This window comes from Budorcas taxicolor, chromosome 6 (genome assembly GCF_023091745.1).
Source record: "Budorcas taxicolor isolate Tak-1 chromosome 6, Takin1.1, whole genome shotgun sequence".
Lineage (NCBI taxonomy): Eukaryota > Metazoa > Chordata > Mammalia > Artiodactyla > Bovidae > Budorcas > Budorcas taxicolor.
In genome coordinates this window covers 37,159,106-37,183,255 of record NC_068915.1, presented here as the reverse complement: position 1 = coordinate 37,183,255, position 24,150 = coordinate 37,159,106, and the positions used below count along the sequence as shown (strand labels likewise).

The following is a 24,150-nucleotide window of genomic DNA, read 5'->3' as shown; positions in this document are numbered from 1 at the left end:
AATAAGAACTTACTGAATGCATCAGGAAATGAACATGTGCAGCCATCAGAAAACCACAAATGTGGTCAAACATTTCCTTTACTTCACAAGTTTTGGAAAAAAAAATTTTTTTTTCTACAAAGATTATCCATTACAGCTTGTCTGAACCAAAAAAATTCTGAGTGGGTGATCCAAAAAAAAAAAAAAAAAAAAAAAAACCCTCTAAAAAATAAGTCTTTCTACAAGTAAAAACCTAATTAGGTTTTGCTTGTTTCTATACTCTAAATGGAATGGGGATAAATAAATATAGCGTGGGCAGAAGATAAGCATAATGTCCCCCAAATTAGTATTTTACAGCATAATTAGAAGAGACCAGTAGGTTACCTGAGCTATAGAAGCCTGGGGATTACCCAGTAAATTTTTGAATGAACGCTTGGAAATCCATTTGAGCTGATGACAGAAGGAGGTGGCATAAGTGATCTCCTTGTAGGATGAAAGCTTCTTCCTTCTCTGCTCCCCTGAGAATTGATCTAATTCAACTTTTATTTCCTTGAAGAAGGAGGAGTTGACATAAAACCCAGCTAATTTTTCTATGAGTGAAGTATCGTTTTTGGAAGCCTCTTCGGTCTCCTTAGCTGTGGAATAAAAGCAGATAAAAAGGAAACATCATTTTAAAAATAACAACATATTTAACCCATTTTTCTATACCCCTTTCTTAGATTTTACTCTAGCATCTTCATTCTAAAGCTTGAGTATAAAAAAATTATGGGTTCTGTCACTGATTTACAAGGTAAGAAAACAGACTAAATTGGCCTCCCTCCATAAACTTAGGGATACAGCAAATTCACTGACCTTTTCCTAATTATAATATTTGGACCCTAAATCTTTCAAAACAGACTTCTCACAATTCGGAGTTATAATTCCTAAAAAAAAAAAAGAACACCTGGTTCTTGCTTTTTACAATGAATAAATGCATAAATTGCCAAGTTTCTTATTTCAAAACACTACACAGTTGGCCCTCTGAATCTGCAGACATGGAACCCAGGGATATAGAGGGCCTATAGAGGGACTTGAGCACCCTTGGATTCTGGTATCTACAAGGCATGGGGGGAGGGGGTTCTGAAACCAATCCTCCATGGAAACTGAGGGACCACTCTGTAAACAATGGGCACTTCTTTTAAAATGGGAACTCTTGTTAGAACTGACATTGTCCTATCAATGCTCATTTACAGATTAAATAAATACCACTCTCACAGACGAAAAAAATCTGTGTTGATTGATGTTATTAGATTGAATGTTTGTGTGTCCCCAAAATTCATATGCTGAAACCCAGTCCCCAGTGTGATGGTATTTGAATGGAATGACTTCAAGGGATGATTAGGTCATGAGGCTGGAGCCCTCAGGAGGTGGGATTAGTGCCCTTATGAAAGAGGCCCCAGAGAGCTCCCTCCAGACTCCCAGCACCTGAAGAAGCTATAATATGGTTGCCCATGTATGAAGCAGGAAGCAGGTCCTCAACAGACACTGAATCTGCTGATACCTTGATCCTGGACTTGCTGTCTCCAGGATTGAGAGAAAAAATGTCTGTTTAAATCATCTGGTCTATGGTATTTCTGTTGCAGCAGCCAAACAAACTAGTACAACCAGTATCAGAGGATAGCACTGATATAAATTCAAACAGCCATGGTTTAATAAGCTACCACATTGCTAAATTTCAGCCAACTCAATTAGAAAATAATCTGTGATTCTCAACAGATTTGTTTACCTTCATCATCTGTGTCTTCTCTATTTAACACCACAGCAGAAGAGTCTCCATTAATGATGTCCAGGAAGAAGTCTGCAGGGTTATTATAGGGCTCACAGTGGAAACCTGCAAAAGAAGGTCACTCAGGTACACAAAATTGATAGTCCCAGTAAATAAAGACTGTTTTAGAGAGCGAGGGAGATGCTGGTAGGGAAGACAGAATCTAATAATTTCTCTCTCATTTTTCTTCTCTCTTCTCCCCTCATTAATTTATATTTTCTTTTTATATATTTAATCACACAATATTTCAACAATTTTCTGACTCTTCGCAAAACAACCTACTCCAAACCAACCCTGGACTATTATAAAGCCTTACATTAGAGCTTGGTCCTTACCCATCATAATTCATGAGACCTGAAATAGCTAGCAATATGCTCTGGTGCTTATCAGAACTTCTTCAAAAATGTAGACATGGGTCTAAGAAAAAAAGAACACACTGAAATAAAAACCCACAGAAAGGCTAATGTTCTTTAAAGCAAGGCAACAAGCAAAGCCAGCTAAGGCACAGAAGGACTGTGTTTGGGAGAGGCCTGGGGCATGTTCTGCTCTTCAAGTTCACTAAGAGACTGCTAGAATGCTAGTACCTACTTCAGCAATGATTATTTCTGCCCCTACTAAATTCAGGTCCAAATGGTTATTTATTATGCTATTATAATTCCAATATAGAGAACAAATCACCAAAACAGCATTCTCAAGAGAATGTAGCTGGCACAGCACAGTTGAATGCTTACCTTGACCTCTCCTGGCACTGTAACAGGGAAGAACAAATCTGACTCCATACTAGATCTGTTTCTTTCACTTTAACCTTTGTATTCTATTGCTTTTGCTACAAGTTAAGAATGTTGCCTGTAGCCTGAAATATATGGGATAGCTTATTCTCCAGGGTCTGATCTCTAAAGGTATGACACTTTTCCATTCATACAGAGATAAAAAGTTGCAGAACAAAGAATAACATTTGTCTTGTTGGAGGTTTATAGGAACACTATGACCACACCCACACAGGCAAATGCAAGAACAAGGGATTCCAGCACCAACAAGTTTGCAGCAATCAGCCACACACCCTTTCCTTCTAGTATAAAAGAAGCCTGATTTATAACATGGGTAAGATGTTTCTTTGAGATGCTAGCCCATCATCTTCTTGATCTGCTTGCTTTCCAAATAAAGTCGCTATTCCTTGACCCAGCAAATTATCTCTTGATTTATTGGCCTGTTGTGCAGTTCTTGCCTGGAGAATCCCAGGGACGGGGGAGCCTGGTGGGAGGCCGACTATGGGGTCGCACAGAGTCAGACACGACTGAAGCGACTTAGCAGCAGCAGCAGGCAGTATGAGCTTAGACTCAGTAACAACATGATCATCTGAATTCAGCTTTGCCTGTAGTCTGACCCTTAGGTTTATCTCCCCAAAACTCTTGACCCATGTAGACTTAATGATAGAGATTAAACAAAGACATTTTAAAATATGGCTGGCAAATATTTTAAACTATATTTGAGGTCCTGGAGCATCATCTATAATCATATCCAAGTACCTCTAAAACAAAGTAGACTGCATGAATCATTTAAAAATTATATATTTATTTCCATTGTAAATAGAAACAGGCAGTCCAGAACCATCAGAAATGTTGGCCCATTGAAGTCAGACTTATGATAGCCATTGTATTGACAGGTAAGTTGCATACATGCTAAATCCACAACCTAATATCACTAGAAAATTAAATATAATAGCATCTCCATTAACCCTCACCAAGGAAAACCAATATCCCATGTAAGGGAAGAACATGATAAACCTTAATCTGTATTAGCTAAGAAGACAAATAACTTAAGGACATTAGATCTTTCCAAAAATATCCATCTGACAGATAACTGGCCATAAGGTCAATATATTTATTGAACTGTTAGGGAAAGGTCACCAGAACTGAGGACAACAGATATAGCCCCATTAGAAATACACACACACACACACACACACACACACACAAATATGTGTGCACGTGCATGTACTCAAACAGGACAAAAAAGAGACATAAATAACAAACTGGCACTGCAAAGTAAAAAAAAAATTCTAACACCAAACTAACCGAAGATGTTTCGGAGCAGTGGAAAGTGTGATATATGTATATCTACTCAAAGATCAAACAGCACTCTAAGTGACTCCTTTGTTCTCCTTTAGGATACTATTAATGAAGGATCTTACAGCACAAAAAGGCAACCATACCAATGTCTTCAAAGTAACCCAAGGCCTCCTGAGCAGGCCCATGGAACATTAGTCTTCCTGAAGCCAACAAGGTGAGGCTATCAAACAACTTGAAGATGGAATAACGAGGCTGATGAATGGAGAAGATGACTGTCCGTCCTTGTTTAGACATCCTAAATTAATAGTGAGAAGATAACAATGAGTCATTAAACATCTGAAACTTACATTCCTTGGTAACATACTTTATTACTCCTGCCTTTAGAGCATTCATTCCTCATTCAACTTGACTTTCTCTTACTAACTTCTCATCTCATATAATCTCTCTGATAATTAGGGAACCTAAACTCAATGTTTTCATGAAACTAGGCTTTCTAAAGTGTTTTCCTTGGGCAATCTAGAATCAATCAGAGTATTAATTAAAAATGTATATTCCTGGACAGTCTACTCAGACCTGCTGGGTCCAGGGAAGCATATTTTAACAAGCACCCAGGTAATCTGTAAGTACACTCAAGTTTGAAAACTTATTATGAACTAAATCTTAAAAAAATGGTCATATGCCCCATCTTTATTGATCATTCATTTAAGTCTTCTGGGCTCTTTTGGAACTAGTTTTCAATTCTCTGCCTTAATAATACAATTAACATTACTGAGTACTGACTATATCTTGGTTTTTATAGATGACTTCATCTAAATTCTCACAATATTGTTACAAAACAGTACCAATAATTTTACCTTTATATAACAGATAAGGCTCAGAGAACTAAGCAATGGTTCAAAGCATCGCAGTTAGAAGGGGCAGGTTGGGATTTCATCCCTGATCTAATACCATGGCCAAAAGAGAGTAATTCCTATCTTCATACAGGAGCTACTACTTATGGATAGAAGAAAGAAAAGCCAAAATCGCCACTCAAAAACTATCATTGAAAGCAATAAACTACTATTAGTATTAGTAGTATGAGAAGAATCACATCAATTTAAACATTTTCTGAGTACTATATGCTAGCCATGGATACAAGTTTGTTCTACCTCAAAAAGACCAATCATTTTGATACAAGGAGGAGTAAAAGTAGCTGAAGGTGCTTTGTAAGCCAAATAGGAGACTATAACCCATCTGAAGATGATGTAAGTAGTGTATCAGAGGGACTGACAGGGAGAGAAGGTGGAGGAAGACAGCAAACAAAATGTGCCATAACACGACCTACTTCAAAAACTGCAAGTAGTTCAGAGTCATTGCAGAGCTGAGGTGTATGTGCAGAGGCAGGCACTGGAGACTGCAAAAAAGACAGCAATGAAAAATAGGCCCATGATGAATCCTGTCACTCAGAGCTGGCTCATCAGTCAGTAGACAGGAAGGAGCCAGTAAAGGACTGGCAGCAGGGAGGTGGACTGGTGTGAGAACTCTATTCTCCATGTGTGGTCTGAGGTATCAGTATCAGTATCAGTATCCCCTATTAGAAATGGAGAACGTTGGCCTCCCATTCAGAGATCTAGAATAAGAATCTGCACTTTAATAAGACCCCAAGTGATTAGTATACACAGTGGAACTCTAGACAGATGAGGTTAAAGCTCTCCAATGTGAGGAAAGATGCTTGTGAGCTAACTAGTCCCAAACATAATGAAGCCTAACACAGTATGATAGTCTATGTCAAGTCATCATTGCAAAAAAAAAGCAAAATGGCTGTCTGAGGAGGCCTTACAAATAGCTGTGAAAAGAAGAGAAACAAAAAGCAAAGGAGAAAAGGAAAGATACACCCATTTGAATGCAGAGTTCCAAAGAATAGCAAGGAGAGATAAGAAAGCCTTCCTCAGTGATCAGTGCAAAGAAACAGAGGAAACAACAGAATGGGAAAGACTAGAGATTTCTTCAAGAAAATCAGAGATACCAAGGAAACATTTCATGCAAAGATGGGCTTAATAAAGGACAGAAATGGTATAGACCCAGAAGCAGAAGATATTCAGAAGAGGTGGCAAGAACACACAGAAGAACTGTACAAAAAAGATCTTCATGACCCAGATAATCATGATGGTCTGATCACTCAACTAGAACCAGACATCCTGGAATGTGAAGTCAAGTTGTCCTTAGGAAGCATCACTACAAATAAAGCTAGTAGAGGTGATGGAATTCCAGTTGAGCTATTTCAAATCCTATAAGATGATGCTGTGAAAGTGCTGCACTCAATATGCCAGCAAATTTGGAAAACTCAGCAGTGGCCACAGGACTGGAAAAAGTCAGTTTTCATTCCAATCCCAAAGAAAGGCAATGCCAAAGAATGCTCAAACTACCACACAGTTGCACTCATCTCACACACTAGCAAAGCAATGCTCAAAATTCTCCAAGCCAGGAGAATTCTCTCAAGCCAATACTTGAACCATGAACTTCCAGCTGTTCAATCTGGTTTTAGAAAAGGTAGAGGAACCAGAGATCAAATTGCCAACATCTGCTGGATCTTCGAAAAAGCGAGAGTCCCAGAAAAACATCTATTTCTGCTTTATTGACTATGCCAAAGCCTTTGACTGTGTGGATCACAATAAACTGTGGAAAATTCTGAAAGAGATGGGAATATGAGACCACTTGACCTGCCTTTTGAGAAACCTATATGCAGGTTAGGAAGCAACAGTTAGAACTGGACATGGAACAATAGACTGGTTCCAAATAGGAAAAGGAATACATCAAGGCTGTATACTTTCACCATGCTTATTTAACTTATATGCAGAGTACATCATGTGAAATGCTGGGCTGGATGAAGCACAAGCTGGAATCAAGATTGCCAGGAGAAATATCAATAATCTCAGATATGCAGATGACACCACCTTTATGGCAGAAAGTGAAGAACTAAAGAGCCTCTTGATGAAAGTGAAGGAGGAGAGTGAAAAAGTTGGCTTAAAGCTCAACATTCAGAAAACAATAGGATCCGGTCCCATCACTTCATGGCAGATAGATGGGGAAACAGTGGAAACAGTGGCAGACTTTATTTTGGGGGGGTCCAAAATCACTGCAGATGGTGATTGCAGCCATGAAATTAAAAGATGCTTACTCCTAGGAAGAAAAGTTATGACCAACCTAGACAGTATATTAAAAAGCAGAGACATTACTTTGCCAACAAAGGTCCATCTAGGTCAAGGCTATGGTTTTTCCAGTGGTCATGTATGGATGTGAGAGTTGGACTATAAAGAAGACAGAGTGCCAAAGAATTGATCCTTTCGAACTGTGGTGTTTGAGAAGACTCTTGAGAGTCCCTTGGACTGCAAGGAGATCCAACCAGTCCATCCTAAAGGAAATCAGTCCTGAATGTTCATTGGAACTGATGTTGAAGCTGAAACTCCAATACTTTGGCTACCTCATGTGAAGAGCTGACTCATTTGAAAAGACCCTGATGCTGGGAAAGAAGGTGGGAGGAGAAGTGGATGACAGAGGATGAGATGGTTGGATGGCATCACCGACTCAATGGGCATGAGTTTAAGTAAACTCTGGGAGTTGGTGATGGACAGGGAGGCCTGGTGAGCTGCAGTCCATGAGGTTGCAAAGAGTTGGACATCACTGAGAGATTGAACTGAACTGAAGTCGTCATTCTCTAAAGAACACTGTTAATATAATTAATTACAGATAATAAAAATATCATGGATGTATTCTCTAACTGAACCTGAATCCCAGACCTGTTACTTGACATCTTCACTTACATGTGCAATTGATATCTCAAACTTAAAATGTCTAAAATCTTAGACATTTCCATCTTCCCGTTTCTTCTTATTCTAGCATACAGGCTTGCTTACAAGGGCATGGACATCAGAAGAAGCAAGGTAGGGTTTTCCCTGGTAGTTCAGTGGTTAAGAATCCACATGCCAAAGCAGGGGACATTGAGTTCGATCCCTGCTCCTGAAAGACCCCACATACGGAGAGGCACCTAAGCCCATGTGCCACAATTACTGAACCAGTGCTCTAGAGCCCATACTCCACAATGAGAAGCCACCTCAGTGAGAAGCCTGTGCACGGCAACAAACAGTAGCCACCACTTGCTGCAACTAGAGAAATTCCCCATGTACAGGAACAAAGACCCAACATGCCCCCCCCAAATATATACATATATATATAATAAAGAAATAAAACTTTAAAAAAAGATAGGTAATGATATGGAGGGCATGCCATATAAAGATGGTATGTCCAACAGCTTTTTAAAAATGGGGAGTCGCAGTAATTGTCCCAGAGGTGGTAAGCAGAGGGAACCACCAGAGTGACTGGGAAACTGATTAAATTGAACAATTAAGTTAGTTACTGAGGAAGAAAGGAAACATACTGAGATAATGGGAGCCAAGTTTCTCATTGTCTGAAAAGTCATTTAAAAACACGGAAAGGCAGAAGGCTAAAAAGAGCACTCGTGTTAGATCAGGATTGGAAATAATATAAATTCGCTTAAAATATATATATATATATATGTATATATATACACTTCATGGGAAATAGATAGGGAAACAGTAGAAACAGTGTCAGACTTTACTTTTTGGGGCTCCAAAATCACTGCAGATGGTGACTGCAGCCATGAAATTAAAAGACGCTTACTCCTTGGAAGAAAAGTTATGATCAACCTAGATAGCATATTCAAAAGCAGAGACATTACTTTGCCGACTAAGGTCTGTCTAGTCAAGGCTATGGTTTTTCCAGAAGTCATGTATGGATGTGAGAGTTGGACTGTGAAGAAGGCTGAGCACCAAAGAACTTATGCTTTTATTTTATTTTATTTTTTACTTTTATTTGCATTTATTTTTTGCGGCATTTATTCCCGGGCCATAAGTTTTTGTTTCTTCAGTTTCTTCTGGGATATCTCCTTCTTCTGTGCAGCCTCCTCTCCTGGTTTAGGAACGATCTGTTCTTTTTCAGTAAGGATCATCCCAGTGTGGCAGGGAGAGCTCACGTAGGGGCGGATCCGACCGTGCGCTCTGCAAGTCCTGCGTCGCTCTTGGGGGCTTTGTTCACCTGGATGTGCTCAATGACCAGAGAATCTACATCTAAGCCCTTAAGTTCAGCATTACTCTCTGCATTTTTGAGCATGTGTAGTGAAAATTCAGCACTCTTTTTGGGCCATCGACCCTGAGTCCAGCCCCACTGTCTGGCCTGTGCACACCTGCCAACTCCACCGTTGTAGCGGCGGAACGGCACACACTGCTTCTTTAACGTGACGTCCTTCAGATACTTGGTGGCTTTTCGGATATGCATACCCTTTATGACCTGGGCGGTTTCACGAGTGTTCTTAAAGTGTACACGAAGATTTGAACCTCTTGATTTGCATGATTTTGTGGGGTTTTCTGGGTCAAGTGAATAGCGCACCATTTTTAGGAGTCACCTCAGGCCGCTTACCGGAAAAGCAGAACTGATGCTTTTGAACTGTGGTGTTGGAGAAGACTCTTGAGAGTCCCTTGGACTGCAAGGTGATCCAACCAGTCCATTCTGAAGGAGATCAGCCCTGGGATTTCTTTGGAAGGAATGATGCTAAAGCTGAAACTCCAGTACTTTGGCCACCTCATGCGAGAGTTGACTCATTGGAAAAGACTCTGATGCTGGGAGGGATTGGGGGCAGGAAGAGAAGGGGACGACAGAGGATGAGATGGCTGGATGGCATCACTGACTCGATGGAAGTGAGTCTGAGTGAACTCCGGGAGTTGGTGATGGACAGGGAGGCCTGGTGTGCTGTGATTCATGGAGTCGCAAAGAGTTGGACACAACTGAGCGACTGAACTGAACTGACACACTAATAGTGCAATAGTTACAAATATCCTTATACATGTAAGTTATGTTCAAACTATTACACACATACATATAACATATTTATAGTAAATATATTTCCAAATAAAATATACATATGTATTTCTATGTTATATATACATACATACACATACACATTTCCTAGGTCTGTCTGCTAAGTGGGTCTAGAAGCAATGACACTCCCATAGCAGTGAGCACACCAAGTAATCAGATGTTGGTTTTTAAATCATAGCTAAACTGGGAGGAACCAGGACTCCATGAAGAAATATCTGATACAGAAAAGAAAAATACAAGATGAGCCTGGAACATCTTGCTGACCATAAGGTAAAGAAATCCTTAAAGAATGACAGGGACATGTAAAAACGACACAAAAGACAGCCTGAGGAGGCTCCCATTGGCCAAATCAGGGTGAATTTTGTCATGAAACTAAGTAAGAATAACAGATTATAACCCACTTAATAAAAGGAGAAAATGAGTAAACATAGGAACAGAGAAGGAAGAAAGTTTCTTTATAGTAAAAGACCACTGAATACATGTTGAATGAATGATGTAAAAAGAAAATCACCACTTGGTTACCCTCAGACTCAGAGCTGATAGAGACAGTTGTGAATACAGGCTAAAACTGGTGCATGGAAGATTTTATGAGGAACAGGATACTGGCCTAATATCTGACTATCTCCCCTAACAAAACACTAATCAATTACAAAGGGAAAATAGTTATTTCATAGCAGATAAAGCCAGCAGACACCAACATGACCAGCTGATGAAGGTGAACATCATCCATGATGGGAGAAGTCAGAATCACACAGCATGATGTTATCACTGAGAATACGGCATCATTTCTGCAGCATCCCTGCCAAGAATTCATGGCATGAGTCTGATCGTGAGGAAACACTGGTTGGATACAACTTGAGGGTCGCCCTATGAAATGTACTCTCAAATATGTGTGAGGACGTGAGAGGCAGGGAAAGAATAAAGAACTGTTCAGGATTAGAAAAGACCAAAAAAAAAAAGTGGGGGCTGTTTCTGAAGATAATCCTGAGCCAGAAAGGGGAAAAAAAGACACTTCTGGGGCAGCTGGGGAAGTCGGACTGGAGTTCATGCACTGGATGGTGACAATATCATCAGTGCTGTGGACTCTGTGGTGGGGAGGTGTGTAAGGTGGTAATGTAGTACTTGGTACTACTCTTGGAACTGTTCTGGGAGGTTGAAACTTTTTAAAAAAGATGCCCAAAACTTTTGAAATTTATCCTATAACCATCTTCTTTGTAAAAGTAAATGATATTCTTTTTTTTTTAATGAATTTATTTTTACTTGAAGTATAATTGCTTTACAGTATTGTGTTGGTGTCTACCAAACATCAACATGAATCAGTCATAGGTATACCTATGCCCCCTCCCTTTAAAGCTCCCTCTCCATCACACCCCTCTAGGTTGTTACAGAGCCCCAGTTTGAGTTCCCTGAACCATAGAGCAAATTCCCATTGTCTACCTGGTTTACACATGGCAGTGTATATGTTTCCATGTTACTCTCTTCATACATCCCACCCTCTCCTCCTTCTCCCTCTGTAAATGAGTCTCTACTCTGTTCTTCCATTTTTCAGGCCCCAAATCTCAGAAGTTATTCTCTCAATAATCACACCCTACAACCAGTTCTAAGCTAATCATGTTGACTCTATTTGGCAAATAGATAGAACCCACCCGCTTCCCCTCCTCTTCCCACTACCATCCTAGTCAAAGCTGGCATCATACCTCAACTGTGCTAATACAAACAGCCTCCTCGCTGGATTCCTCCCATTCACCCCTGACTAATTATACAGGCTTTTCTCTACATAACTGCCGGTCCTCGGTTCTGAAAGCTTGCCACATCACCTAGACATTAAAAGCCATAGTTTTTCGAGTGGCCTATAGTCTATATAATCTGCCAACCATTCAAACTCATCTCATGTCCTTTTCTAACTGTTATGAACTGAATTGTGTGTCCTCAAAATTCATGTTGAGGTACTGAGGTGCTAAGGAGAACCTCAGAGTATAACTGTATTTGGAGAGAGGCTCTTTACTATAAACAGGCACTTATGATAAATAAGGTCATGTGAGTGTCATCATTCAATCAGGACCAGTGTCCTCATAAGAAGAGAAGATTAGGACATGGATACACAGAGGGAAGATGAAGTAAAAACACAGAGAGAAGACAGCTATCTACAAGCTGAGGAGAGGGACCTCAGAAGAAACAGTTCTGCTGAATGCCTGATCTTGGACATCTAGACTCCAAAAATGTGAAGAACTAAATTTCTACGTTAAGCCATCCAGTCTGTTATACTACGCTAAGGCACCCTGAGCAAAGTAATCAATAATGAACACCCACCCCCCTCCACAGCTTACTGGGTTCCAAACACAGGAGGCACACTCTGCCTCAGGGCCACTGGCTGTCCCTTCCACTAGAACTCTCTACTCTCATATATCCAGGTCTTGTCCATTTGCTTCCAGCTCAAGACCTCTTTGAGGTCTTCCCTGATCATTCTATATATAACACAGCATCTCTATTCCAACATAGCCATATTTTGCTACACTCTCAACCTGCCTCATTTTTCATGAAACACTTACGTTTGCTAACTGACTTTCCCTACAACCAAGGAAGACATTTCTGTCTGTTGTGCTTACTGATGAATCCCTTGCACCAAGAAGAATACCTGGTACGTAGCAGGTGACCACGCAGTAGATCAGTGAAAGAATAATATTCTCATGGCATTTACCTCTTCAAAAGCAAAAGGACAGCATTCGCTGTGCTTGAATCTAAGCCAGTTGTGGGCTCATCCAGGAACAAGATGGATGGATCAGTAATAAGCTCCATTGCAATACTAGTTCTTTTTCTTTCTCCTCCAGACACACCACGGGTAAACTGAGTTCCAACCTAAAACACAAATACCATTATCAACAATAACATCCTCTGCCGCTATCATTTGTTGAGCTCCTAAAATGTTCCAGCCCTATAAGAGTTACTTCATCACATAATCCTCGTTTTTTCAAAATAGCAAATAAATGACGATACGGGAGAAGAGGCAGGCTTCTCTTTAACTTGAAGAGTAAACTGAGGTTCAGGTCAGAACTGGTAAAATATGAAACCTATGCTTTATATGTTGCTTATCAAGCCAAACATTTAGTTTTACGACAGTTAAGCTAGAACACTAAAAGATTTGGTGAGAAATTACAGACCAAAAAGAGAGATGAAGATAGGAGCAGAGAAGTTGAAAGCATCTATAACTGTTAGTCTTCTTATAGCCTTCTGATACCCCCACCCCATCCCCAACAAAGTCATCAGTGTGGCTTGGTAGCTAGGAAAGTTCACCTTCTATTATTCCACATTAGCACCACTTATATCATCATAAGTCTTCCCAAATTGAGCCCTCCTGTCCCTTAACTTACTAAAGAAGTCCTGACTCATTCTACAGGGCAACAGGATGAGTAGACTATTCTATAGGGCTATTCTACATGGGAAGGTAGACTCTTCTACAGGGCAATTGGCCGGGTCTTTTCAACCAGTCAGCGTTACTGTGTGGTGGGGGACCAGGAAGGCTTTGGGGGAGAAAGGAAGTAGGAAATCATTCTTATATTAATAGTTATCAATATCATTTTGTAGAAGACGTAGAACCAGCATGACTAAGCTCAGGCAACAGCCTATACAGGTTAGATCTAAAGGAATAGATTCAATATGAAGCCAGGTTCAATCATATTATCACTTAAATTCTTATATTATGAGTCTTCAAAAAGATAATAATCAAGTGCTACTCATGCCTGTGATCAGATCCTCTAACCGACCTGTAACAGATATTTTCAAGAGAAATGAGGAAATCTGAATGAATGTGGCTTATAGCCCATACAGGATAGCCCATTCTCCAAGATCTGACCTTTAAAGGTCAGAATGATTAGACTTCTTCCGTTCATACAGAGATAGAAAGTTGCATAACAGAGAATAACATTTGTCTTGTTAGAGGTTTATAGGAACATTGTGACCAGATCCACATGAAAGCTGCAAGAACAAAAGATTCTGACATTAAGAAGTTTGTAACAACCAATCACACCCTCTTCCTCTTTTATTATAAAAAATGTCTGATTCTAATTTGGGTAAGATAGCTCTTTGGGACATTCATCCACCGTTTTCTCAGTCTGCTGACTTATCAAATAAAGTCACTTTTCTTTGCCCCAACAATTCATCTCTCAATTTACTGGTCTGTCACATGGTGAGCTATACAAACTTGGACTCAGTAACAACTAAGTAATCAGACTATTCTCTCTACATTTGTCATGCTTAAAATTTCATAAAAACTAAAAACATTAAGTGAAGTATTTCAATTAATTAGATAAATAAATTCTAAGTCAACAACTGTTTCAGCTGATTTTCCCTGGAAATCCATGCAAGGAATGGGTAATGACTGCCTATTGGTAGAGAACTTTTACTCAAAGATAAAGAATGATAAATACCTTATTGGAAAGACACTATCAAATAAACAGAGCTAATACAAAGGAAACCCAATCCTCCCAAAATGAATTTAGTGGAATATGGTGGCATCTCAGGGTTATTTTTCCAAACAAAATACAGCAAAATATACTTTACATTAAATAATGTCAGAAAGTATCATCTGAAACAGCAGCCAGCAAAATATCTCCATTCTTTGTTACCTCTACCACAAGGGGACTAAACTAGAGCCATCACAAGCTGAAAAGCTCATCTTCACCAAAAGATACAGATGTTTTCCAGAAAATCTTTTTATACCTAGTCATCAACCATAAAGGTCACTCATTTATCTCAATTCTTCTTTCCAAACTTGCGTAACTCACAAAAGGAGTTACTTTACTCTACTCTCCTGCCTACAACTGTTATATCTAAAGCCTATAGACCAGCACGTAACAGTCTGTAAGTAGACACTGGTAGAAGAAAGGGAGAAGGGAAGCGAGGGAGGGAGGAATGGGAGACAAAAATGTCAAAAGAAAGACTTCAGAACAACAAGTTGGAAGCTACACAAACTACAAATAAATCCCTAGTTTGACCGAATATAATTTTGGAAGCCAACTGACAGCAAAGTGAAACATACTGAATCCTTGCATTTTCACCATTTATGAATTCCAGAAATATAATTCTCAAAAGCAATGGAAGAAAGCCTCATGGAAGAACAGAAGAAGAACAACTGCAAGAGGAAAAGAAAACAGGAAGAAGGAAAGTTCGCGTGAAGACACTGAATGAGACGTGACAACCAACCGACCAGAGGTGGGACAGGATCAAGAGCTGCAATCACAGAAAGGGTCACCTGTTCATAGCAAAGAACACTTCCACATACTAGAACGCATTGCCACACTTGCTGCCCAAGAGTTAATCACTTTCAGTTTTTTTTAACCTGGTTAACTTCCATCTTCATGTTAGGTAACCAGTCACTTTTCTCATGGCTTCAGAAAGCAGCCACTCTTGACCATACATATTATAGAAAATCTCTGAGTAAGTTATACTATCCACACAGGTGAGGTCCTATTTGCTCACTATGATATTATCAGTTTTTTCCACATTACCTTGGAATCTGCCACTTTATCCAGACCTAACTCTTGAATAACCTTGTTAATCCGTTCATTTTTTTCGTAATTTGTCATAGTTGTTGGAAGCCGAAGGGCTGCTGAGAACTGTAAGTTTTCTCTCACTGTCAGAGTCCCCATCACGACATCATCCTTAAAGAAAAATGGCATTTTAACAAGATATAGGAGGTCTTTTCTAATATCATCACTCTGTAGTATATCTAACTTATCCACAAAAACAAGATACCCAAGTTCTAGCTAACAATGAACTTGTGTGTGTTGTGTGCTCAGTCATGTCCCACTCTTTGCAATTCTATGGACTGTAGCCTGCCAGGGTGCTCTGTCCATGGGATACGCCAGGCAAAAATACTGGAATGGGTTGCCATTCTCTTCTCCAGGAAATCTTCCTGACCCAGGAATGGAACCCACATCTCTTGCATCTCCTGCATTGGCAGGTGGATTGTTTACCGCTGTGCCACCTGGGAAGCCCCAGTAATGAACTTGCAATTAAACAAATTACAATAACTCCATGTTCAGACAGCTGCATAGCCTGATGAATTAATTTTCATTTCTAACCTGTATACCCAGAGAGAACACAGGTAATTATGATTACTACTGGCAGACATTTATAGAATGCTTTACACAAGGATTATATAACACTGTTCTAAGCTAGGGGAAGGAGAGACGTGATGGTAAGGCAAAAACAGTAAAATAGTAATGTGTTTAGAAATGATATGATAATAAGAGTTGATACTACTGCCCTTACAAGGGTCATATTCCAGACTTTCTTCTTTCATATAATACTGTTCTGAATCTTATAGGATATTATGAAAAGCTGGTATAAAGAAAAGTTTTTTCTATGATTATGTCATGTAGTCAATTGGAAGCACACTCAACTATCAGCCAAGGCACTTGCCCATATAAAAAATCAGAAGAAATCTAATAGGTAAAGTCACTAATACTTACTTGTACCACATAACCTGAGTTACATTTAAAATTGGCAGGTCGAGGTGCTCCATTGATCAAAACATCTCCAGATAATCCATGTGGATCCTTCCTTGCAGCTAAGATATCTAACAACCTATAAAAGACATACATTATTGCTTTTTTTCCCCCTCCAAATCAGGCTTTACCTCTTAGCTAATTTGAATCCAAATTAACAGATCAAGAAATTATATGGTTTAACTAAAATTATATACATATATTGTAAATCTTACCTTCTTTTTAAAAATTATATGCTATAATAAAGCCCAAAAATATGAAAGTAAAGCTCTCTTACCTGATCCAGCACAGACCACCCAAACTGCCCCCTTGATTGTCTGACCTTGGGGGTCTCCAGGCAGGCAATGTGATCCTTTGCTTAAGATATAAGCCTTCACTATGCCGTTGGCTCCTCTCCCCACTTTCAGTTTTATCCCCTTCCTTTTCCACTCTATACCTCAAATCATAGCTGACAGCTGTATGCCAATCACCTTATCGAGTCCTGCTAGTGTCCTATTAGTAAAGCTGACCTAATAAGACTTCCTCAGGACACAATCACAAGCTAGCACAACTGCACCTTATCCGTAGCAACCAGTACCAAACCAGACATGGAGAAAATGTTCAACAAACAAACACCTGCTCACACGAAAGTGTTCTTTAAAAGCACCTTAAAACTGGGGGTGGGGAACAGGTGAAGGAGATTTGAGAGGTACAAACCTCCAGTCATAAAATAAATAAGCCACAGGGATGTAACACACAGTATAAGGGATAGGGTCAATAATACTGTAATAACTTTATACAGGGACAGATGGCCTGACTTATCATGGTGATCATTTGATGAATGCAAATGTCAAATCACTATATAGTACACCTGAAACTAACATAATATTTATGTTGACTCTAATTCCATTTTTTAAAAACCACACATGAAAACTACAAAGAAAAAGCTTACTTATACTATTATACTCACGAAGATTTGCCTCCACCTGTGGGTCCCAGAATGGCATTGAGGCCAGGTTTCATGACTCCACTGTAAATGCAGAAATATATCCAGTTACTTACCCAGTTTTAAACCAGTTCTATAATTTAGGGTTTGTATTTAATACACTCAACGAAGGTTGATAAAATGATAGGAGAAAAAATAGCACAAATCAACTCTTAAAGGAAAAAGAAACTGAATTGTTGAGTAATAAAAATCTAGCATACTACAAAGAATGTTAATCACTAGTCAGGACTTAGAATAAAAATGACTTGGGTTCCTCTAAACTCCTTTTGCTTATTCTCTACAACATTTAAATTTTTTAGAAAAGGACACAAGAACTTTCAAAGTTCCCTGACATAACAGATGTTGGTGAAGCATCTCTGTTACACTTACTCTCCTTTCACAGTGTAAAATAAAGTGCATAATAAGTCTTGAGTGATGCTTGACGATTATTATCTTCGCATCATGTGACTCGCTACCTTGCCAACTTCTACACAATTAATGTCAGTGGATTTCTAGAATCATCAGTAGTATTGTTTTCATTGCTCAAATCTATTCAGACAAAGAAGCAGTACACCTGCAATGAAAATTTAATGGCTGGAATAAAGCACCTCAAGGGGGTTAAAAAGGAAATATCACCAGTTCTAAACCCTCACAAAATTCTTAATCAAATTAGAAAAGTAAAATATATACCCTTAAGATATATCATTTTCTTTCTTGTAAAGTATAAGTAGAAATTTATACTTATTTCTCAGTTTAGAAGTGGTGGGAGGGGATACATATATATATATTTTTTTTTTCTGGTGGCTCAAATGGTAAAGAATCTGCCTGCAATGTGGGAGATCTGGGTTTGATCCCTGAGTTGGCAAGATCCCCTGGAGGAGGGCATGGCAACCCACTCCAGTATTCTTGCCTCGAGAATCCCCATCCCCATGCCCCACTGTAGCATGGTAGCTACAGTCCATGGGGTCGCAAAGAGTCAGACACAACTGAGTGACTAAGCACAGCATGTGTGTGTGTGTGTGTGTATATGTATATATGTGTGTGCGTATATATACATAACTATACTGATTTGTGTTGATATATGGCAGAGACCACCACATCGTAAAGCAACTATCCTCCAATTTTAAAAATGGTGGATGCCACTTCCTACAGTAGATGACCTTTAAGGATATACAGAGATGGTGTACACACAGCATGTTCCAAACAAGGCAGATGTTTGAGGTCAGCCAATATTCAGAAAGAAAGCAGGAGGGAGGAAAAAATTAAGGTAGTATTGACGGTTCTTAATCACAAGAAGCGGGCAAATATTTTGGCTTTTATCCTATAGGTAGCCAGTAGAATGGTTAAAGAGGATGAATGGGAGAAAGAAGAATTAAGGGCAAGACCTCCACAGTTATAAAGACATAATGAAATAAGAGGCCTGTGAAGCCCTTTCACAACTCTGATGACTAAGGCCAATCTCTCTTTGAAATCGGTAGGCAAGTCAAAATTTATTCCACAGAGAAAATGGCATCTATTCCAAGTGGAAGGTCCAAAACCAAAAGGTATTTCATTCCCACATATTTTCACAGAAACAAATTATTTGATTACACAAATGTTGTGAGTGATAAACTTTACAATGTGCCTCAGTGCTTCCAATCAAGAGGACCTCAGCGTTTATTGACTTTTGAGCTTGCAAAGTCAAAACTGTGAAATGGCTGGTACTAGGATGACAAGTATGTTTCACTTTGCTCATCAGCTGAAACACTGGCAAATAAATGGGTTAGGTAAACCAGGAACAAACTGTAAAACAGAAAAATCTCTTATTTTTTCAGGGACCTTTCCCCACAGATGTAAAAAGACATGCTAATGGTTGGGTGAACTTTCAAGATGCATTTATCAATAGCTCTTAATGTACCCGATATAAGCTTGTTATTCATTAAGACATCATTGTTAGGACTTTCCTGGTGGTCCAGTGGCTAAAACTCTATGCTCTCAATGCAAGGGGCAGTTCAATTCCTGATCCGGGGACTAGATCCCACATGCTGCAACTAAGATCAGTGAAGCCAAATAAATAAATTAAAAAAAAAAAAAGATTTAATTGTCAGAAAATCTTTCCAGGTTTTAAAAATATCTCCTCAAATTAAGATCAAGCAATCTGAATAAATTAATTCTGAACTGAATATAAACATTCTAAGAGAGAATTTTACAGGTTCTTGAGTTGGGCTTACTTTGGTACTAAGCCCTAGAATTACAGGAGACAACAATAGCATACAATCACAACTGCAAGAGTTCCAGTGTGGAGCAGTGGCTAATTCTCCCTTCATTCATTCAACACAGTTATCCAGTGTCTACTATGTATAACAAGATACTCTTCTAGGACACAGGTCGGAGCTGAGAATAAATGTCCTAGCCCGAGTGGAATTTACATTCTAGTACAGCTGGTCACTTGTCTTCTGCTTCCATAAATGAAGTGTTACTGGAACAGAGCTACACTCATTCATGTACATATTATCTATGGCTGCCTTCATGCTACAGAGATGAGTCGTTGCAACACAGATGGATGGCCCATAAAGTAGTCTATGGTCTATAATTCCCTTGTTTCTCCACCCTACCCTCTGCCCTACTGTCATCCCTCAAAACCGATTCCCCACCCTTAAGTACTGCTTTACAGTATTTACATGCAGGAAAGTTCCCCTCTCTATACTGTAAAACCTTGCCAACAAGAATTACGTCATCTTGTCTTATCCCTCACCCCCAAAACATGTAGTGTAGTGGTTTACAATGGGTAGACCACCTGAATACTGAATACATGAAATGAAACCTAGCTAAAAGATTCACATTACATGTATTACTTTTTAGCAGATAATGGGTTAATTCTTTGGTCTTGGGTTGTAGTCAATGCCATTCTCATTGCCTGGAACATGACCTTTCTCCACCCTCTACCCACACACACACACACACACACACAATCACATATAAGTGTGCACATATACAATTTTCACCTTTTCTCTCCCCACACCTCCAAACCTCTGATTTAGGGTTAGTGATATCCACAGTGCCTTCTAACCCTTCTATTACAGTAGAATGACACAGTAAGGTATGCTAGTTGTCTGAGTCTCCCATCAGAATAAAAATTTTCTGAGGACAGAGGACATATCTGTCACTAGCATCTTGCACAATGTCAAGTACCTAGTAGATATTGGACATTTGTTGAATATCAAAATGAGTCTCCACATTTCCATAAATAACAATTACTTATAGGAAAATCAAAAGAAATATTTTCAATAAAAACTAATGTCAAGAAGTAGGAAAGGGACTTCCCTGATAGTCCAGAGGTTAAGAATCTGCTTCGCAATGCAAGGGACGTGGGTTCAATCCCTGGTCGAGGAACCAAGATCCCACATGCTGCAGAGCAACTAAGCCCACACACAACCAGAAAGCCTGCACATTATAATGAAAGATCCTGCATGACACAACTAAGACTCAATACAGTCAAATAAATAAATATTTTTTAAAAAAGAAGAAGTAGGAAAAGTTTATGAAAAATAGGTGTAGTCTGATTGGGAAAAAACTTAGTTATATTCCCTATTTGTTATTTGATGTTCAAATACGTCGATTATTTCTATTAGACTTCCACTTCCCTTCTCAGTAGGAAGGTGATGAAAGTGGGTAGAAGTACAGCAATGCCAGTATCCAAGAACACAGGCTGCAAAGGGAAGTGGGAGGAAGAGGGGCAATAGGTGAAGGGGCACGAGTCTCCTTATACTGAAGAATAAGGATATTGATTGAGTAAACCAATAGGTAGCTCGAAGGCAATGAGAATCAGGCTTGTCACATTCTGAAATGACGTTTCACAAACATGGATATGTGGAAAGAACATTGGAGTATTAGACAAAAATTGGAGAATGTAATAATGAGAAGTCATGGGTTTTAATCTACATACACAGATATAGAAAGTTTTAGATATAAGTACACATGTGCATATACTGAAACATACATATGTTCCCTAGGTCTGTCCACTAAGAAGTCTAAAAGCTATAAGAAGTCTAAACCCTAATAGCAATAAACATTCCAAGCACCCAGATCTTGGTGTGTAACTATTTCTATCCTCCACAAAAAGGAACATCAGCTGATTCCAGGTCTGACACAGGTTAAGTACACAATGAGTCTGAAACCTCTTGCTGTACCAACAAAATATTGAAAGAATAAGAATATGTCAAAAGAATGAGTTTAAAAAATACAGAACCTACCATGAAGTTTCTCACTGACTGAATCAAGAACAATAAGAGTATCAAGACAAATAATGACAATAATGCACTACTGTTGAATGCTATTGAATAAAATACAAATCTATGGGTCTGTATTTATACAAATACAAGTATAAGAGATGGTGAATGAAGTTCTTCTTTTTACTAGAACGCAAACTAATACATATAGAAGAGATGGATGAAAACAGAAAGTCACATTTGGTAAATATAGAATAATTAACTACCAAAACAGATTGTTCCTGCTGATTCAGGCAGGGGTCATCAATGGGGGCTAGAGCTAGTGGGTTGAAGTTTAATGAGAAATAGAATTTTGGAATAATGTCACAGTATCTATCTTGTAAAATTTGTCACTTACAAAGGGGAAAATGGTGACATATGGTAAAGAAGGCTGGGAGACATTAACATGACCAGATGACCAAGATTAAGGGGCTGGCCAGGAATAAACCAGCTTGGATGAGACTGAAGAGACATGATGTGGTGGTCAGTCAACCATGTGAAGAGCATGGTTTACCAAGGCTCCATAAGACCCATCATTGCATTCATTATGAAGCTACACTTCCCCTGAGCTTATTATAGACAATGACCTGTGTTTATCTAAGAGAGGGTCACTATCTCTAGAAAATATACACTGGCGGAGTTAGGAATACTGGAGCACCATACAGACCGCCTGCTCTCAAGTGGTTTAGAAAAATATTAGCGACAATTGGTAGATAAAGAAACAAAGTGATGAACAAATGCAGTGAAATATTCACAGCTGGGAATCTGGGTGAGACGGTTATATTCCACAAGGTTTAAACTTGACATTATCTCACAATAAATTATTAATTTAAAAAATTCCCAAAGAGTATAATGGATTTTCCTGAACATGATAAGATAGCCACACAGTCACTGGAATGGATCACTTTTTCTAGAAATGTTCAGCTTTCGTGAGAAAAAAGTTCAGCTGCTGGGTATGGAGAAAAACTAAGCAGGAAGATTTTTATAAGGAAGTAAAATCTCACTTTTTTAAATTCATATACTTCTACTACTACTAAGTCACTTCAGTCATGTCTGACTCTGTGCGACACCATAGACGGCAGCCCACCAGGCTCCACCATCCCTGGGATTCTCCAGGCAAGAACACTGGAGTGGGTTGCCATTTCCTTCTCCAACGCATGAAAGTGAAAAGCCAAAGTGAATTCATATAGTCAGTTTTTATTTTAGTATTTTCTCCCCCAGAGGGAAATGAGAATCTACATTGATTCTATAGGTGAGATTATAAAATGTCCAAAGAAAAAACAAAAAATCAAAATCCTCATCAGTTTTTCTGGAACACAGTTACTATTTTGAATGCTGATGGTGCTATTAAACATGAATCAAAAATGAGATAAATGAGAGCACACTTTTCCCCATCCCAGAAACTCTACTTAGTTGAAGCCAGCAGATAGGGGGAACATAAAAAACACTATGGCCTAAACCAGTAGTGTGAGCAAGCAAGAAAAAAAAAAAACAACCTTGTACCCTTTTAACTGTAAAATTTGAAATGATTGCAAGATTTGACTGAGTTTTTATGAACCTAGGAATGCATGTAGGATGAACTCATCTGTTGCTAAAATGCATACCACTGAACCATAAAAACATTATGAAGCCTCGAGCAGATGAGGCTTTTAGTGTATGAAGTTACTAATTTACTACCTTTAAAGCATAAGCAAGGTAAATGTACCCTGGAGCAGTGTATATTTTACCAACCTGTACATATTCCAATCATTTGTTACCTTCCATTTATCAGCACAAAATCTGAAGTGACCAGCACTTTTCTTGATTATTATGCTCCACCAAAAAAAAAAGTAAGCTTTACAGAAGGGTCAGTCAATGCTAGTCTAGATATGGAGCAAAAGATAAAAGCTTTTCATCAATTATTCCTCTCCCGATACATAGAGTTTCTCAACATAAGAAGGTGGTACAATCTGTGTTATTGCATAGAGAAAAATTTATTTAATTCTACACTGCTCCTGGCCTTCTGGCAACCTAATCAATTTTAGATCCCTGATGTTTTTTCCCAACCCACATCCCAAAATTCTCTCCTGTATTTGTCATTTTCTAGTCTTCTGGAAACAGTTGGCTGCCAGAAATAGAAAAGACCACAGTCGCATATAATGCACTAAGAAAACGTGAGAAGCATCTGATTTCATACAGGTTTATAGCCGTACCTGGCCAAAGTGTTCTTAATAAACCATTCCTCCAGTCTTGGAAAGCCCGAAAAAGCTGTTTGCTTTATCTAGGAATAATTATTCCCCTATTAAACAAAAAAATTAACAAAACACATAGGCTGTGCTATCTAAGCAAACCCAGATGCACTTTCCACTCCACAGAGAGGAATAATCCAGCTCAAATTTTCTAGAATTCAGAAAAAACAGTAAAACCCTAAGGGCTATACTATATGAAAAAGATATCTTGGGACCCAGTAGATACTAAGTGCTCATTTTCTTCCTACTCTATTGCCCACTTCGCCACCATTTAATGCATTAGTTGCTGGATGAAGAGAATGAAGATTTGTATTAACCTGGATTCTAAACTACAATTAAATATTAATTTGGATCCTAAATTCTCTTCTCACTTTGGACTTCAACTGCATAACCTAAGCTAAGATATAGTTTATATCTTAGAC

The 24,150-nt window shown here is 38.9% G+C and overlaps 1 protein-coding gene and 1 pseudogene across 3 annotated transcripts in view; both read right to left on the bottom strand.

Moving 5' to 3' along the window:
- Positions 1-24,150, bottom strand: part of ABCG2 (ATP binding cassette subfamily G member 2 (Junior blood group)) — a 130,041-nt gene that overhangs the window by 17,572 nt on the left and 88,319 nt on the right. For all 3 annotated transcript variants that reach the window (XM_052641686.1, XM_052641687.1, XM_052641685.1), the window contains exons 3-9: positions 17,239-17,298; positions 16,254-16,368; positions 15,288-15,440; positions 12,482-12,639; positions 3,996-4,147; positions 1,745-1,849; positions 364-614 (exon numbers count right to left, since the gene is read on the bottom strand). In XM_052641686.1, coding sequence (XP_052497646.1) covers positions 364-614; positions 1,745-1,849; positions 3,996-4,147; positions 12,482-12,639; positions 15,288-15,440; positions 16,254-16,368; positions 17,239-17,298 — 994 coding nt within the window. The remainder of the gene's footprint in view (positions 1-363; positions 615-1,744; positions 1,850-3,995; positions 4,148-12,481; positions 12,640-15,287; positions 15,441-16,253; positions 16,369-17,238; positions 17,299-24,150) is intronic.
- Positions 8,744-9,326, bottom strand: LOC128049446 (60S ribosomal protein L17-like; annotated as a pseudogene).